The 19,894-nt window shown below is 41.2% G+C and overlaps 1 protein-coding gene across 2 annotated transcripts in view; it reads right to left on the bottom strand.

Annotated features, from left to right (window-relative positions):
• The window catches only part of AGAP1 (ArfGAP with GTPase domain, ankyrin repeat and PH domain 1), a 386,032-nt gene extending 367,102 nt beyond the window's left edge, over positions 1–18,930 (bottom strand). Inside the window, exon 1 of one of the 2 annotated variants that reach the window (XM_067298700.1) lies at positions 18,689–18,930. In XM_067298700.1, the coding sequence (XP_067154801.1) occupies positions 18,689–18,851 (163 nt within the window). In that variant the 5' untranslated portion in view covers positions 18,852–18,930. The remainder of the gene's footprint in view (positions 1–18,688) is intronic. The other variant, XM_067298699.1, reaches the window with a different exon arrangement.
• Positions 18,931–19,894: the final 964 nt, after the last annotated feature.

Raw genomic sequence — 19,894 nt, 5'->3', positions numbered from 1 at the left:
GAATTATGCACTTCACTTTTTTTAACACTTAAAAATGAACTGTGCATTCATGCACTTCCTGACAAGTAAATGGCAAAGGCAAATCAAACCAATACCCTCGATTTCTTCTCGTTCAAAATTTTTGCTTTTAAAGCAGATGCTCACCATGACAGCACAGTACAGCAATGACTGAATATTGAAGTCAGTCTTAAATTTGACATGGATACACACTCATGGAGGGCAGAAAAAGAACCAAATCCAAGTCAAAGCCCTTCATTTCTTCAAAGCAAACTAACACAGTGTTCAGAAGCCTCAGGAAATCTGTCCCCTCTGTCATTTTATCTTGCACCTTAAAGTCTCCCAAGACCAGCCACTGGCCTTTGAATAAAGACTTTTGCTCCTTTTATTTCTAAAAACTCATGCTCTTGATCTAAAAATTAGGTTTTTGGCTATTATCCACACATGTCTGAATATAATTAAAAATCACAGTGCATTTGACAGATTTAATCCTTTCTACTCTCACTGCATGCATCAGATTAATCTCTAGCTTTATATTGCAATACAAATTCCTAGTTTGAGTCATACGTTCACATCCCACCTTCCCCTCACCCTTAGTTTTCCCCGGTATACAAAGCCCTTTCCAGGCCTCCTCAAAAGTCAATTCTGTAACCTATCTGCAGTTGTCTAGAAGATGCTCTACATGCTAAACATCATTTTCTTCTGCTACTAAGAGTGTCAGCTCACAGCCTTCCTCCCACTCATAACCACACATTTCCACTTTGTTCAGCCAAATTTGTTTCCCAACCAGATTTGTCAAACTGGTGCCAAAACAGCATTAAGGGAAGCGCAGAAGTGAGCAACCGTGGGAAGAAATTGCCTAGCCTGGCCTTAGCAACAGCCCCAGGACTTGCAACTGCACTCTGCTCGTGTACAAAAGCACTCTGCAATAAGCAGATCCCTGCAGGACTTTTTTGAAGCACTCACAAATTTGGCCAAAAAACATAGTGCCACCAACCAAGAAAATCGTACCACCGCTTCAGCATATGTCACTCATTACACAGGTGGCCCACGTCAAGTTCCCCAGAGAGGCATCCGGCTTGTTCAAAGGAACAAGCTGGTGAGAGGGCTGTAACCTTCCCTATTTCTTCACATCAAATGCTACTACCTTCACCACTAGGCAGAGGAACATAGCTTTACATAAGTATCTTTTACAATTTTTTTTTTTTTTTTTAAATATACAGTGAACTCAAGGCTTATTTCTATGAAAGAAACACAGTCCTCAATATCCTCAAGTATAGCATTTTGTTCAACAGCCACAACTGATTTTTTCCAAGCCCGGTAACAAGCTCAACAGTTTGAACTTTTCAATCACAATTTGCATGCTGTATTTCTCTTAACTGTTCACTCGTAATCTACACTTTCACAAAAGGTATTTATTCTCACTTGTAAAACTACATTCCACTGTAATCCTGCATTTCAGAATGTTGCTGAATTCACGTTTAAAGAATAAACCGTTCCCATAGGAATGATACAACCCTTTCTAGCGTTGTGCACTGCAAAGAGCTGCTGACAACACTGGCATGCCCAAGAACTGTACTAGCATTTTTAACCCAATATACTGGGCTTTATAACAAATACCCACACTAAAAGACTGCACCACCACTGACTGCAGAGCTGCACAATGCACAGGTAATAAAGCATTTCTTTTGACTGCTGACATCTCAGATAGGTCAAGCTAAAAATCATTAGTACTCTTGTAGTTCCAAAAAAGTTATGGCAACAAGCTGCCCGCTTTCAGTGATGAGATTTCTGCAGCTCTCCTGCAACCACCTGAGAAGTTTGCTAGAGTAAAACCAACATTCACTGAAGCCACCATATTCCAGTGAACATCTGCATTTCAATAGCCTGTTTGTCCTACCTCCGAGGCAAGTACTCTATAAAATAACCGATTCATTCTAGTTAGGAAACCACTACTTATCTCAAGTACATAGAGCTATCTTGATCAACAAAACCAATTTTTACAGCTATATAGGAATCATCTACTGTCGAGCAGTTGTGGTAAAAAAAAAAAAATTAATCCTGCATTCTTTCACTCCCACTCCAAGTTATTTTTTACATCTCACATTTTTCATCAGCAGTCAAGTTCCTAGTTGTCCTCCATTTTGAAGAGATTATTAAATCTGTATTCAAATTTCATGTGTTTTCCCTTAGCATTTTGTGCTAGAGACAAAACAGTCTTAAAAGAAACTGCTTTATGAACTGCCTCTAGTTCCAGGACTAGCAGCACCCAGAGAACTGGCTTTCAGATCATTCTTGTATAAGGTAAAAGTGCTTATGAAACAGCTTGACCACAGTGTCCAATACACAAAATCCACTTTTGATGCAAACGAATGAGTCACTGCCTGTATCACAGATTCAACTTTATCAAGATAATTACCAGACTCAAATTTGATGCTCTACTTAAAAGACCAGCCTGTAGTTAGACAAAACTAGGCTTTAACTACCATTACTTTTTACTTGAATCTGTACAGGATGGCACTACTTCCATAGTTTGGCAATATAAAGTTTGGAGGACACTGCTTATAATCAACATTGTCATGCTGCCATCTCTGTTGCCTACTCAGAGTTTTACGGAAATTTAAATAGTATTTCTTCAAGTTCAAGTCCCCTGAACTCTTCTTGACCTCAGCTTTTTATACTTCAACATTTCAACAAGTGCCTGTGAAGCATACACATAACAGTTCCGCAGTTCAGACATGATCCTCCTAGGAGATCCACTGAACACCTTAGGAATGCAAGTGTGATGATCAGAAGTCAGCTCTACTAGACAAAGAATCATGGTCTTGGTTTTTTTTTGGCATCCTGTAATTTTCTCCATGCACTATCCCCAGTGAAACCCGTGTCTTAATCACTGCTGAATATGTTCCACTGAAGTTGATAACGATCCTTTTTTAGCTAACATCTTGAAATATGAACTACCTTTTTATTTACTGGATTTTCAAGTTAACCTAAGGAGACACGAGATCAGTACTGAGCGAATAAAGATATGGTTCATATTCATAACATTTACTTTATTTCAAAACAAAATTGTTCCAGAAGTTGCAAGGAAAAAAAAAAAAAACAAAAGGCTCATTTCACCACACTTAGAACTACAATACTTTTTCCAGACACTTTAGTCAGCTTCAGTCTAGTTACCTTAAGCATTAGCAACACTGACAGCATGCAATATCAACACAGACTAACCATCCTCCTGCTCAGGCCCTAAAAGATTCCCATAATCTGCACCGAAGCCCATGCATTAACATCAACACTTGCATCCAAGTTAACCAGTTTTATGCCAGGTCCGATGTTCACACACACCATAGTCACATTTGCAATTACCATGCAAACAACGAGGAACAGAAGACTTTCCAAAGCCCTTCATCTCTCTAACACATTACAACAGTCACAACTCGCCCTTTTTTTTAAGTTGGCACCACACCTTTTAAAGTAACTTGTTGAGTAAGTTTGAGTACCTCCAATTTATTATAGCAAGTAAAATAGCATCTGGAGCCATATACTGATTATAATTATGTATACATAAGTATAAATACACAAGTCAGGAAGGGCACTGCATAGACTTGTACAGCCATGTTCGTACCTGCTCATGGCAGGTTTTTTTGTGTTACCTCCTTCCCAATCCCATTTAAAAGCTCTGATCCCATTTGTAACTGAACCCATTCATCAGCATTTGACTTATATAATGTGTCATCTCAGGATAGCAGAGAAAGAATAGCATTTATCAAACACATCATCACTTATCTAGTAAGCAATATCCCCATCTGCTGAGTAGAGAAAAGTTATGAGAACCATACAAGAATAGTTGCAGAATGCTAGATAATCCAGGCAAAATGTATCAAAATTGGACAGTAACACAAGTTCCTCTGATAGCACCTTCTAATAAGGTAGTCCTTCCTACCAGACAGCTTTGAAGATGCCTCCCTTAGCCACTGCCCTCTTTCTCCAAGAAGAGCCAGGTAGCTGGCTCAGCTCGAGTAAGCAATTTTATTTATGTTTTAAAAGGTTGTTTCTCCACACCCAAATCCCAAAATCAATTTTGAGAAAACCTCAGTAGCCTGGCTTGCTTTGGGTCCTTCACAAACTTTGGCAAAATTGATTTTTCCTACTCTTCTACAGTAGTTCTTTTAAAAAACTATTGGACTGGCCTAGTTAGCAAATCAAGGAATACATATTGGGGCTTTAATTTTAATAGTATGCCATTACCTAACATCAAGTAATCCCTAATGGGAGATACTTGTACTTTTAAGGTCACTGAGGTGTTTTGCCTCTTGCTATTGACAACCTACATTCAAGTTACAGTCAAACACCAGTACTAACACACCTTTTTTTCAACTTGACTAATTCCATTCAGCTGCCTACAGTCTCATTTCAGTGCTTACTGGTTTGGTCCTGCAGCAAGTCTCCAGTTAGAAGACTGCATATTAAAATGCCCAAGTCATCTTGAATATTAAGTTCAGGGCAGATTAATGTACGTTTTGTCAAATACCCATCTGTCAAGAATTTTAATCTAACAGGTCAGGATGTTTCGATTTCACCATCAACACGTTACCTGACAGAACTGCAATTACAGAAGAGAAGATTCTGTCTACCGATCTCATTCCCACAGAGAACAGCCTCTACAACTCTTAAAAAGAAAAAAAATCAACTGTTATTCAGCTCTCCTCAAACAGGCCTGTCCCAATTCAAGTGAAGATACAGTCATCTCTTTGGACACTTGTATTCCATAATCTAATATTAAGATTTCCCCTATCAGCCCAGAAATACAAAAGCTTTCCAGTTCACAGCAGAGCTGGTAAGTTAGACCAATGAGTAAACACTTCATACATGATTCCTTTTATCAGAATCAGTCAACATAATCTCCTATTACCTCAATACTGCTGGATGAATTATTCCCAATCTTATTCTTGTTTTACCCACTGCAGTGGCTGCTGCACTGACTGGCACATACGTGTCAACACACATTTTAAATGGCACATCATGTCTTCTGTTACCTGAAACTGTGTAATCCTATGTAGTCTACTTTCACCATACAGATAATGGTAATATTCCATGGGGGGGGGAGTATGTTCTAGGAAAATATTCGCTAGAGGTTGTTTAAACACTAGAACTACTATGAGACTACATTAACCAACCTTTGAAAACAAGCCACTTAAGTCTCCCCAAAACATTCCCGTGACTAAAATGGGCCAATACTTACATTAGGCACTTAAAAGCAAAACATGGGCCACCAATTGCTTATGTCTGTATGCTGACCAGTTTTAAAAACCATGTAATGCTCCATTTTAGAAGCTTTTGTAATAATTTGGAGAGGAATGGCAAGCAAGTAATTAGTACATACAGTTCACATCAACTACCACATCAATTGGCATAATAAATCAACCCAGCAACCCTCTAACCATATTCACTCTATTATGCAGCAGGAAGCAAGCTGTTGCAGTAAGCAAAATATTCCCCGAGAGGTACTGGCTTTTTTATACACGAAAAAGAATCACTCAAAAGGTCATATGGATCTCCTGACTTCAGCTAGAATACTAGCCTCAAAATACATTAAGCAGTTAAAGGCAGATGTCCACTGTAAATATTGGTGCACTAACTTGGCTAGCGTTGTTACCCATCCGATTCACAGACATCACTTACTTCCCCCTCAAAGGTTATGCACCTGTGCATTCAGCGCATCTTTTGCCTCAAGCAAGTTATATCCTTTTGGTTAGCTCCACCCTACTCAAATTTAATTTTTCAAGATGAGTCAAAAGCAAGATCCTTCTATATGCAAGATAACATATTGTTATACATCTGAATACTATTATATGCCACATTCCCATAGCAATGAATATTTCTAAGCTTAATTAACACAGGTTAAAATTAGAATCTTCTTTTGCATGAGAAGAGTAATAAAATGAGACTGAACGGATGAGTTGCTACAGGGTACAGGAATAGTTTTCCACAACTAATTTCTATTTCTGCCTGCTTTCATTTAATCAATTCAAAGGATGAACCTCTAGGTTCCAGTTCACACAACAGCACTGCCGACAGCAAAGTCCCACATACATTAAGACAGCAGCTGTAGATTTTCTTCGTAGTCAGAGCATCCCCGTAGCACTGTCAAAATAGACCATTTCCTGCAGAGCAGCTACCTGTCATTGTCAAGACTCCACACAAAGGGATCAGGAGCTTGCCCAAAGACCCTCAGAAGCCTTTCAACCCCATGCAGGAACAAACAACCCCCCCCAAAACCCCAAACTCAACCACACACACAAAACCCACACCACATTTTAAGACTTTAATGTGCACTGAGAAAGCTAATAAAATGTTGCTCTAAATCCATTTTAAACTCTACCACATCATTGATTTCATGGGCGAAAAAGGAAAGGAACATTCTTTTCCTTCATTGTCATTATTTACTAGTTTTGATAGTTGACACATGTACCCTTGGCAATACAATCTGCAAAACCTTCTAGTCAGAAATAGAGACAATACAATTAATAACAGAATGCTACAGATGGATTAGTAACTGCTTTATCAGAATTTTCACTGTCAGATGCTCATTCTATTACGATTTTTTCCTAAGGTGTAATTCTAGTTTTGGTTTTAACCAATAAAAATACCCAAATGAGAGGTTTAGTGTAGTTTTCTGATTTCAACCTCTCCCATTTTTCTTTAAAAAAAATAGGATACTTGCCTTTTTCTTTTTCTTTTTTTTTTTTAAATATACCTGACCTTCACCTATTTTTTAAGGCCAACTTGTCAGGTTCTTACAAGAGTATACCACCTTTTCCTGAGCATAAATGCCTACCGCATCTGCTTAATAAGATGATCATGAGTAGCATAAAAGCCATAGTATTTTTCTGTGACCTAAGTATCAGCTATTATTCAATCTTTACATATCATGAAGCACTTAGTCACTAGAGTCTAATTCACACCATTACACTTTTAAGTTTACAACAGAAAAGACATTAAGATGCAAATCCAAGTAGAATACCCAAAGTCAGCTCAATGACTCCTTCATACTTTTTCAACATTACTAAAGGCTTTGTTTTCAAGAGACCTTCTTCCTGTTTTTTTCCTCAGCACTACTGATTTCCTACTCTTTCCAGTCTTATTGTTCTAAGAATGAAAATATAACACAGCAAAGCCCCCACTTTAACAGCCAAATTGGGTTAGCCTCACCTCCAGGGATAGCTGATCATTACCTTTTTAGATCATTCTGTATCTTATTGAAAAGATTAGGTCTACAACTAGAGCCATCTATCCTTCAAGACAAGCGTTGCAAGGAATTGAATGTCTATCTTCTGTCCCAGGATAATCCTACCGCATTAAAAACAGGCTTTCCAAAAGTCAAGCACTTTGAGAACAAGACCAAAATGCCTCTTTGTATCTAATCTACAAACTGAGAAACAGAGTCTTGATATCATCAGTTATGCTGCTCAAAAGGAAAGCATTAAGCGGGCAAAATGAAAGCCAGCCACTGCTGTAGCAGACAACCATATTGGGTTACATACATATTCTAGGCCGTCATCACAGAAGTTTTTAATGTCTAGCAACTGACCAACATCCCAACTGCTTCAGCACTCTCCCATGCTACACTTGACCTTCTCTTGCCCTCCTCAGCTACTTGCTATCTTGAAGCTCTATTTTTCCATCAATTCTAGTTTTCTTAGTTCTCAGTCCTTTCAAACACCTGCATAAAAATCCCATCTCATCTTTCAAATAGTCTTCAAAAGATAAAAAGCAAAAAAAAAACCACACCCACACCTTTCCTTCTCAAATCAGAAGGAACAGACTGAAGATGCTGAATGCTGTTTTTCTATTATGCCACAAGCTCCCCTCATACACAGAGAAGAAGATAATAAAGCAACAAAGTTTTGCATTTCTTTAAGCTGGAGAGAAACGCAAGACCAATATTATGCAACAGTGCTTTCCATACAGCCCATAAATAACAATGTAATTTTTCAATCCTGTGCAGTCATCTGAAAATTTTGAAAGGAATATGGGTAATTTCGTAGGCCAAGCCATGACAAGAAGTGTTCTGGATTACAACTACAACAGTTGGCTTTGTTCGTCTTCACTGAGCTACAGAGAGTAACAATAGCTGCCACGGGAAAGCTGATTACATGATCATGGTCTTTGCAACACTCTGAAATGATTAAAAAGCTTCAAACCACTTAAAGTAATTTTACTGAATGACTAATTCTGGCTGCAACACTGTAGGAAGGGGGGGCAGAAGGGACCATTCCATCAACTTGTACCTGCTAACCTAGTTGAAAGCAATAGATTTAAATTACAAAGTCAGGAGCAGTCATTCCTATGCTTTGGGTACACTTTTAGACCCTCTATTTGATGGGGTGAAGTAGCTCTAACACTTTTCCCCTCTGTCTGGGGATGTATATTTTAGATATTTCATAGCAGTTAACATGAAGGACCTGCAACCCTATCCAGGGGATCTGGTTTCAATTTTGTGCTTTATTAATCTATAGAGAGCCTTGGACATCTTAATCGCTTTCCCCACTTGCCTAGCTAGGGTGAACTTTCCTGTTTTGGCTGGTATTTTAGAGGAAATTCACTGCTGGATGAAAAACGTGTTTTATCAAAACACTGTCTAACCATTTATGACCAAGGCTACCCACCTGAGAGAAACTATAATGTTCCATAAATATTGGGGGCAGGGGTGGAACAGCCATGAAAATCCCATCCACCATACTCCATCCTTCAGGTACACAGATACTCCAGAACTGCAGGATAACTTCAGTTCACAACCTCTATCAACCCAGCCCAAAGGCAATGCAGTTTTGATTTGAAACTTCTGCTAAGTATTCCAGGCCTTGAGGCTAGGACTCCACCTAAGAGCACACGGAGAGGGACAGTCTCTGGCAGCATGGAATACAGTAGCACATTGATGATTTTACTCCTAAACTACATTGCCATTTCAGTATCCTAAGATCACTAGATTCATTCTTACCAGACTGACAAGAATACGGGTGATTCTATATTCAAATAGAATTACTTTCACAGGACATTAATGGGAAATGACAGCTAGTATCCAGTACCATGCTGCAATTACTCTAGGAAGCATTATTCTGTGCACAAGCTGTCTTTCGATAATGAAAAACCTCATAAGAAATATCCAAATGTGAAGCAAGTACTATAACATTTACATAAATATGCTACTGAAGTATAACATCTGTCTGGTTGCTACACTCACTTTCAATGTTGATACATACTCATATGGCAAACATCTTATTTAAGGTCTTAAGACCTCTTTTTCAGGTTACTGACCAAGTGATACAAAAGCCTCGCTTCTGGTTCGTAATTAGTTAACTCAGATACACGAACATTTGGAAAGTTAAGTGGTGTGCATTTAAATGACTAATAGTCTGCTGCCTTAGCAGCCACCGAGTGCCATGCTTTTAACATATTTCCCCTAGAGAACTCAGTTGCTGTGATACCTAAAATGTAGGCTTTCTAGCTTCTATACTGAGCATGCTAAGTCACAGTAGTGAAATAATAAAAACCACTTTAAGAAAAAACAGTCTTGCACCACTGTATCTGCCTAACAGAGTAGCTAGAATAAAGTTACAGGACGCTACAAAATCCTGCAACTGTGACTACCTTGCTGTGTCCTCCTTCCGGATAGTAACCAAAAAGAAGAGTTGGAAAACAAATATACTGCTATAAATTCACAGAAAACTTCTTAACAGGAAGAACACCACTTGCAGCTTTAGTTTAATAGAAAATATAATCACTATCAAGTTCAAGTAGAAATGGATTTCCCTCCAGGTTTCACATTATGTTGAACATTGATTTGGTCTAGGCTACAAACTACCCTTCAATCCCTTCCAATCTCTCCCCCCCAAAATCCAAAAACAAAACCACACAATTTGCGTCTGAAGCTTCTCATAGATAAGCATGATGTACCGCAATTTGGCTAAAGCAGTAGCTTAAATTTCAGTAATCTTAAGAGTCACTTTGTTTGCCTGTATTTATTTTCTTAAGCATAGAAGGGGAATTTAGCAAACATAATAGCTGTCTAATCATTAGGATTATATTCATTATCCTATCACGTAAGCAAATAAAGCTACTAAACAAGACACTAAAATTATACATCTCACTATCGACCCTGTATTTTTAGTACTTGCTTCCTTAAGTGGTTAACTGAAGATTACTTAAGCAGCAAGAAAAAAAAAAAAAAAGAGAATTGTTCACTGAGTTAGAAATGCACTGTCATCTGACTACTCTTTCATTTGGAGCGTTATGCAGGCTCCATAAATGATATTAATTGGAATTCTGAAACAGAGTTAATGAGGCTGAATGTGTATGTACTGGTTAAGAGATGCACCTGCTTCCAACTTTTTTTTTTTTTTTTTTTTTTTTTTTTTTTTTTAAAGGGAGACATTAAATACTTCCAAACCACCTCAGAATTCAGTCAACTACATTGCTACGGATGCCCTACTAACGAGAAAGTCTAAAAATGCCTCCACTTCCTCTTTGGAATTACAAGTTTAAAAGAAACATTCTAAAAAGTCATATTCTCTGCTAGCATGAATATGCCAAAGAGAACCCACGTTGCTACCTTCTTTCTAATGGAAGTCACAGGATTCATGCAACACTTGTACTTCTGTTCCAATTCCTAAATAAACGCGATAAACTTACCAATTAACTGCAAACAACTTGGGACCAAAAGCTCTGTCCAAAAGACAGAGTTGAAAAGTCATTCCATGCATACGGAAGAAAAATGAGTTCAACTGTATCTTCTCATGGCTTTTAAATAATAAGTTTTCAGGACAGCAACAAGGCTCAATATTAATCACATAAAATCTTTAAATGTATGAATATGAATGTTGCTAGTGAAGCGTTAAGTATAACTGACTAACAAAATTAGCAGAGAAATGCTTGATAACTAACAGAATAGCTAATCCTAAATAAGCATTTAGTTTTGAAGGAGCAAAAAATATAGGACTTAAATTTGGTCAGGCACACTCCCTTATATACCTGCATTAATAGTGAAAATTTTTGTACATAACTCTAAGAAAGGAGTTTAATACTAACCTGCACAAAGGCTTGCAATAAAACACCTTAGAGATTTCATTAGCAGATGCATTCTTCATACATAAAAATACTTGCAATAAAAAAGTTCTGTAAGCAATGAAATAAAAATCTAGTTAGATATAAGAACTTTGAAGTTGTGCTATTACAAAGGTACTGACAGAAAGAAAAATTCAATATTTCCTTTTAAGTTATTCTACCACCTCTCCCAGAGGTGGGTACTTACTTGCGCCCACCTGGCACAAGTCAGCCTGGTCACTCAAAGCACTCGCAACGGATTCTTTTTATTTCATAACTCAACATCTCAGTTCTGCATGCAGGTGACATTCATGAAACTACATTTGAGTCCTGATAGTAGGAAACTCCCAGAAGCTTTCAAATCAAATGCGACCAGCATCCCACAATTTGCGGGCAGCATGTCTGGCGCTCTCTTTGCTTGATTATCTCATGGTACAATGAGAAGTCAGAACCCCCCAAAAGTTTAACCACAATTCTCCATCCGTGTAGGTGGCACCAAGTACAAACAGTCCTTAAAGAGAGTTAAAGACAAATAACATTACAGAAGATAAATCTCTTATTCCCACAGAAGTTGGGATTATCAAAAACATTTAATACCTTCTTGCTCTGAAGCAGGGAGAATTTTGTCTGCTGTAATTTACACTGACTGTAAGCAATCATTTTAAATTTTTCCCCCGTATCTGATGCAAAGCCATGTGTATGACATGAGAATGATGTATTTCTTAAGTTTGGAGAGAAGTTTCTTCATCTGCTTTGCACTATTCCCCATCTATATCATTCTCCAAAAAAAGAGTAGTTTTTATTCTCATATGAGACTGTCGGACTACAGTATGTTTGCAAGTGCAGCACTTAAACATTTGCAATTAATGAAGTATATTCTATTCCCACATCAAGAAAACATATGACCCAGGATTAAAACCATTTGCTTCAGGTAGAAAAGCTAACAGACTAAGGCTGTGCATACCTAAGGCACTGGATAATATACCCTATTGGAAAATAAATCCTGTGAAGTCACTTAAATTGAGCACCTTGGTCACCTTTAAGAAACTGCAATTGCCAGTTTGGCCTTAGCAAAGTACAATGCAGCAAATAAACAGAGCAATTGATGTTACAGTGTGTGTTTTCTTTTCTGAAGTGCCTAAGATTAGCCAAGAAGAATCAAAGCCTGAAACTGCTGCATTGCTGAGTGCCACCTCATCTTAGAAAGTAGGACTTGTTTGCCAATTTAAACAGAAATAAAAAACAATGAACTGTATACACAGCAGCATGAACTCTTGTTTCAGCATTACTGCATGCTGCTTTAAACTAATCCCCCAAAGCAAATGGTGGGAGAAGTCCTGCACGCTCCGTGAAAAACCCGCAGCGTCCCAACACATTTGTTCTGACAATGTCGGTTGATCCACAGCATGTCTCCTTCTCTGCCTCAGGAAAAAGAGTTATCCTCAGAACTTAATAGTTTAAGGTTTTGCTGTTGGCTTGTCACTTTTATGCGCTCACTCAATAAGCACCTGATACTTATTCATGCATCTTTTGCAGACAATAGCAGTGGGGAAAAAAGCAATATAACCTCATAATCCAGAAAACAGTCACTTTTACCAGGAATAAGACAGTCCAGTAATTAAGACATCACTACAATTGAACCAAACTTTCAGTTGACCATCCAAGTAAACTTAGGGACAAGCACTGAATTTTTTGGTTATTCAAATGCTGAAGCCTACCACCTTCCTCATGAGAAAGAAATGCTTTTCCATTTTGAAACTAGCCATTAACACTAAAAAAATACATCCTGCACTTAGCGGATTTGTCTGTACCAAAGTCTACAGACAGGAAGACAGAAACACAGCAAGGAAACGTTACCTTGTAGCTAGATTAATACAGAACTCAGTACACGAAGTTGTTCATGCATAGCCACAGCAGAAAAAGGCATTAAGATAATTGTTTCAAACATGTTACATGGGCTCATACAAGCAGTAATCATGGCCTAAGTGTAAATCAATACTTATCATGTATATGTAAGCTCAGAATATATCCAAACACACCTGTGAACTAGATATGGAGAAACTACTCCAGCATTCAGATTCAATGCATCTGAATGAATCACATTAATCCCTCATGAATTTAATTCTGCAGGGGGGAGGGGGAAGCACATGCCCAGTGTGCTCTGTTGTCACGGCATAGACAGCTATGCTGAGAAATTGTTCCCTAAACGCTGCCTCCAAAAAATTCACTCTCAAAGAAAAATTCAGTCCAAGACTAGAGACTCCGTCACCAAAGTTCCTCCAAAGTTAATTACCTTGTGGACCTGAAAAGAAAAACAAACAAAAAAGTAGCTTGGGTTTGCAAGCTGAGATGCCCGAGGCTGCCTCCCAGACATTTTTAAACCTTTTCAGATCCCAAGCAAACCGATCTTAATCGGAATATATTTGTATGTTTGGAGATTCCGTTTTATCACCTCAAGTCATACTGCTCGATCCACAGCACAAAGACAACACAAGTTTGAATAAGGTGAGCGATATCGAGGTTCCGGGATTCAATTGTCTTATGTAACACTTGTTTTTTCAGCTTTCTTCATTTTTGCCTAAGTATCTGAACTATACCATCATTCTTTCGATGTATTTAAATACTACAACATACTCCCAATCCCAGCTCCCCAAGAGCTCGACTTAATTATCCATTTGTATGCTGGAGATACAAGTCTGTTTTAACAAAATAGGTAAGCAGGAGCGACTGGTATTCAGGTTTTGGGGTGACTATACTCCCTTCCAAGTCCTGTACTACAGTCAGCTTTCGCTACTTCCCATGAAGTATAGTGTATGCCTGCAGGAATGCTCACATTAGGAAAAGGAGGCTACTTTATAGCAGTGATCCACCTTCCTCTCATCACAAAGCTGCCAAATTAAAGAAAAGTCACATTTTCAACTAACAGTGTCAATCATTCCCAAGGAAGAAGTCAAAAAAAGGCTCATCATTGATGCGCTTGTCATTTTTCTACCATCACAAGTAGGAGAAAGCATATGTTAAGCAGAAAAAAAAAAAAACAGTTGTAGTCTTACACTCAACAGTACAAAACAATGCCTTTATGGTACATTCACCTTTCAGTATGTTCATTTTTCATGGTGAACTCATCTGTTTCGTAGCTCAGCAGCAACATACATTTAGAAGTACTATTGTTAACAACTCCAAAACTGAGTATACCCTCTCCTATAACACATAGTCCCCCTGTACTGTTGCCCTTCTAACATGCTTGGTGACAGCATTAAGTTGCCAAGTTAGAGGGCTTCAAGAAGAGAATGCTCATGACAGCTAATAAGACCAACGTGGAATCCCATATCAGTCAATGGCAGACTCCTCTAGTGAACGTGCGCTCCAGCCGTGCTTCCAGCTCCACCCTGCGTTATTTCGTTTTCAAGGAACAGTACTTTTAAAAATGACAAGAAAAAATAAAGCAAGGTTTATATCTTCTCCCATTTTCCCCCACCCCCTCCCACAATGCAGCTGGATCCTTGCACTGCCTTGAGCAAGTCTTCTCCAAGTGTACAGACCTGGCCTTTTCTCTAAGACTGATGTTATTTCTCAAGTCCTGAGACTGATGGGAAATACTTAATAGTCGTAATTCCACCTAAAACTCAAACTCATATTCACAAGACACTATTTTTACATCTTTGTTTTCTTTAACAGAAAAATTAGAATAGAAATCACAAGATGCTCTGGGTTAGTCATTCATAAATGAATACTGTTTGGTATAGCATCTATGAGATTTAAGGCAACAACCCTCCCTTAGATAAAAAAGCAAAAAACAAACAAACAAAAAACCCCAGCTTTCCTATACATTAAAGAGAAGCTTAGACCAGGGGGTGAGGGGGAGGAAAAAAATCTTATAACTACCTGCAGGTCACATAGAAGTCAGCATCTCAAGCCTGTTTTACTAGCAGAGGATTAAAGACATCTTGCTACATTTTCACTGCCTCTCTCCAGTTAGAGAAATATGCTCAAAACCTGTAGCAGTGCTAGCTGAAGCAAAATCTATTTTGATGGGCTTACCACCGTAAAAAGATAGCAAACTATTTCAGACACTCATCACTACTTGTATTATACATCTGTTAATAAGTAAATTAGCAATGGTGTTTTTATAGACTAAGAGACCAAGACGACATTGACACTGTTAGATTGTTCTAAAATTTCTTTATGAAGGATTACAAATTTTATTTTCATGTTGTTTCACTTTCTTTTCTTGGTTTTGCATCATTCTTAAAGTTTTATAACAATGTAATGCTAGTCCAAGTTTGGGATGATAAAAAAAATGAAGCTGATACAATGATCTTAGGACAAAAACATGTAAATATGTAAGGGTAAGAAATAGCTGAATGTATCTTGAAAACCCAAGATGTTTTCAGCAATTTCAAGACTGCTGACCTCAATCCATGTTTTTTCTCCCCATTCCTGTACACACTACACACTTGATGTACGAGCTGTTGAATACTGACCAAGTATCAATATATCTGTTGGTGAAACTAAGCTATGAAAGACGGAACACCTACAGATTGTTTTTTTTACTAGTTAACATTGTAAATGACAGCATTTAAGTTTGGCTATTTGATGGGAATTTCATATAATGAAAATTGAATGGAAGCATATGTTCTTAAATTATTGACTTTGACCTGCAGCAAAATGCAAGTAACCCATTTTTAATTGTTTTTATCCAGTGTTATTAGTTCATTAGCTTTTCCTCACACAGAACTGTTGCATCTGATAACACATCTGATTATCACGAATAACACAAGGAAAGAAGTCTTCTTGCAGAACATATCAAGGCGTCAATTTAGGAACTAATTCAGAAACTACTGGCAGTAGCTCTCTTCGGACTATATACAACTCACGTGCTAAAATATACATAATTGCTACTGCTGAAAGACCAGTTTATTTTCACATTATTTCAATAACCATTGGTCCAGCAAGTGTGTCAAGATGCTTACTATTATAATAGAACTGAAAACCTGTATAGAACCCAAGTTTACATTCACAATAAAGTCCAAACAGTGTTGGGAAGCCTTTTATTAAAAAAAATTTTTTAAGCCAGTGACACTCTTTACTGAAAAAGAAATTCTGAGAATAAGTAATAGTGTCTTTACTTCATTGCCATAAGCTCACATTGCTTTAGAGTCCACATATATTCTCTTCCAGATGAGCATCCTGCTCAAAAGAGGTTTGACAGTATTATTTGAACTACTCATGAAGGTGGTGTTGGTTGGACCTAAGGTTAAAGTAGCCTAAATTAACAAGACTCTATTCTTTTCCTTAAAATTTAGTTCTCTCTTTCTGCTTAAAGAAACTGTTTCAGCAAAAAGTTACTTAACATTTTCTCATGCCAGCCGCATACCAACTACACCCCAATTTCTCGCTACCAGCAAAAAGGCTGAATACATTGAACTTGAAAGGCTTTGAGATATTTAGGGAGTATTGTTAGACTGCTAAATTCTTTGCAGCTCAGATAAAAAGACTTCCAGTATTTCAGCAGCAGCAAAACACACTATTATAAATTATTCCTACATGCTATATAAAGTTACTACATAGGTTTAAAAGCTGCTATCAGTGAGAAACAGTTAGATAAAGGAGCCTTAGAAAGAATACAACTAGCAGTTGCAATCCAGAAGAGTTGGATTTTTTCCCCCCTTAAATATGCCATTTTTTCAATATTCAGAGTTATTTGAAGAGCCCTGAGAACAGAGAAGATTTAAGATAAATCTTTTTTCAGGCAAAATTTTCCCATGAATCAGATCTGCTGGCTTCATGACTCAGTGTCCAATGCACATTGGACAGCAAGTTTTCTATGAAAATTTTACTCATCAGCTGGACTCTGCTTTTGAAGCACACTTGCCATCCACTGTTTCAGTTTTAAGGCCTTTGTGTTTGGTAAATGAACAGAACTACAGTTAGGTAACACAAATCATTAGTAGATGAAAAGGCTAACATAAGTCACATGCCATGAAAATAGCTACGTACATTGCTCCACATCCTCCTCTCCCTCCAACACAAGCTTGGCTGTATCAGTAAGTCCTCAGCATCTTATTCAAGAAATATGGTATTTATACCACATAAACATGCATCTACCAATACAAAGAAAAAAAAACAACACATATGTATGTTCTGCTGAAGGACATCTTCCATCCTGCAGAAGTCCAAACAGCACTGAGAAAGGAACAGTGGTGCCCACCTCTGCAATGAAAGAGGAGAGCAGAGGGAAGCACTGCCGGGAGGAGCTCGGAAACCAGCAACCACCCACCATAATTTCAAGCAAGTGACAAGTACCATGGAGAATACACATACAACTCTACAACATGCTTAGTCCCCAGCAAAGCGTCTGCATCAAACTATGCCCCTTAACACGTGACAGGTGCTGCCAGCCTCAACGACTCGCTGTACAAGAAACCTGAGAGGGCTCCCCCTTCCCAAAATGTAAACAGTATTAAACATCACAGCTATTGATCCAGGCTGCATTTCTTAAGGCTAAGCTGAATAATGCAGTCTTTCAAGTAACAATATCTCAGCAGCAGCTATTCCAGCAGGACTTTATGACATATAATTTAAGAACAAGATAAGCCAACAGAACAAGATGGTTTTAACCAGCCCTCTATTTCAGATGCTGTACATCACAGTATGCTAGCTTGAATCCTCTCCAAAATAGTGGCAGACTACTTCAAATGCAATGGCTTACAACACAAAGCTTTATAAGTTATTAGACCAAATAACTCAAAAAATTTCACCTTAAAATATACATTCCTGGCCAAAACTGTTTCCTCCTTTTAACTCCAGTGACAGGGAAGAAAAATATCCGCAAAGTTCCCAACAGCAACAATCTTTTCTTACTATGCACTTCCTAAGAGTCTATCCATAGCACTCCCCCAGGAATAGACCCATATAAATTTAAGCCTAGAAGCCTGTTATCTCCATGCTGACTTCACACCTGTGTCTTTACACCATTGCACAGCCTACTGCCCTGTAAGCCAGCTGCACATCTTGTTTACCTACTTAATAGCTCTAAACCGGAACCCGTACTTTAAAGGTCTGCAAGAGAAAAGGAATGGAGCACCAAGAAAAATCTCATTTTCTCAAACCCTTCCAGAGACAACCAAGCATCATCCTTCCAGCTTAACCCAGTCCTAACAAGACCGCTGCTCTGCCTGTACACCGGCAGCTAGCAAGTAGCAAAGCAACTTCTCTCTGCAGTGCTGAGCGTCCCTTTCCAGCAAGGCTCTCGACAAATCTACCTCTCGCTTGGCTGCGAAGGAAATGCGCACTGAGGACCACCCTGGGCATTCAGTGCAGAGGAACGGACGGGGACCAGGCCAGTCGCCCCCAAACAGCCGTGCCAGAAGGGAAGGAGCAGGAAAGCGGGGGGGGGGGGGAAGCATGGAGGAAGGAGATGGAGGAAGAGAAGGCAGCCCGGAGGGCACAACAGCTGCTTCCAGCGCACCAGCGAGTGCCCTGCGGGCCGGGCCAAGAGCGGGGAAAGCAAGGAGCAGCCCTTGCTCCCTGCCCGCTCTCTCGCGAGCCTCGCGCTGCCGCTGCGCGCCGAGCCGGGCCGCCGGCTCACCTTCGATAGCGATGACATGCTCGCGGATCTGGTTCTGCAGCACGGGCTCCTCCACGCGCTCCAGCAGCTCGTAGATGGAGTAGATGTTGGGGTGCACGGACTCGAAGCGCTGGATCTCGGCCCGGATGGCTGCCGAGTTGGCCAGCTGCTGCTGGTAGTTCATGGTGCGGCCGCTCCCCTCCGCCGCCGCCCGCTCCTGCCCGGCGCCTTCCCCCCTCTGCGGCCCGCGCCGAGCTGCCCCCCGCGCAGACCGGCGGGGCGGCGGCGGCGGCGGCGGGGGGGCAGGGCGCGCCGAGGGCGACCTCCCTCCCCGCCCGCCGCGAGCCCCGGCCGCCGCCTCCTCACGCGCGCCGGACCCCCCGCCTCGCCGCCCGCACGGGGCACCGGGGCCGCCCGCCCCGCCGCGCCCCGCCCGCTGTCACTTCATCGCGGCGGCGGGGCAGGGCAGCTCAGCAGCCCCCCGGCCCCATGCAGGCGGCGGCGGCGGCAGCGCCGGCGAGCTCCTCGCCGCCCGCACCAACGGCCGGCCCCTCCGCAGCGTCGCACCCCCGGCCCAGCCTCAGCCTCAGCCTCAGCCTCAGCCTCAGCCTCGTTCTCGCGCCCGGCGCCCCGCGCGCGAGGGGGGCGCTAAGCGGAGAGGGGGGAGGGGGGAGATAACGGCAACACCAACGGCCGCGCACGCGCCCCCGCGCTCTCTCTCCGCCACGCGCGCGCGCGCGCGCGCTCACTCGCTCCGGGACGACCCCCCCTCCCCTCCCGCGCGCTCGCTCCGCTGCCCCCCTACGTCCTTCTCGCCTGCCCGCTTCACGCTCACGGAGGCCGCGCCCCCTCCCGCCTGCTAACGTCACCGCGCAGCCAGATGGCCACGCCCCCGGGCCGCACGCCGCGCCCCCGCCTGCCCCCTGCCCGCCGCGCGGCACCCTGGGAGTTGTAGTCCTCTGGGGGGGCGGGGGGGCGCGGGCCTCGGCGGCCCCCCCGCCGTGTCCCCCGGAGGGCCCTGGCCCGCGTCGCTCCCTCAGAGCCGGCTGCGAGGCACCCGGGGTCCCCCCCAGCCCGGCGTCCCTCGCCCGGGTGGCCCACAGGGAGCCCTGACGGGCAGCACGCGCCTCGCGCGGCGGCAGGCCCCGCTGGCGTCGTCCAGGCCGCTTCCCGGCACCTCGCGCCCTTGGTAGCTGCCAGCCGCCCCTAAGGCCCTTGGTAACTGCC

This window comes from Apteryx mantelli, chromosome 6, assembly GCF_036417845.1.
Source record: "Apteryx mantelli isolate bAptMan1 chromosome 6, bAptMan1.hap1, whole genome shotgun sequence".
Lineage (NCBI taxonomy): Eukaryota > Metazoa > Chordata > Aves > Apterygiformes > Apterygidae > Apteryx > Apteryx mantelli.
Note: the sequence above shows the minus strand (reverse complement) of the source record. Positions and strands in the feature narration are given on the sequence as shown.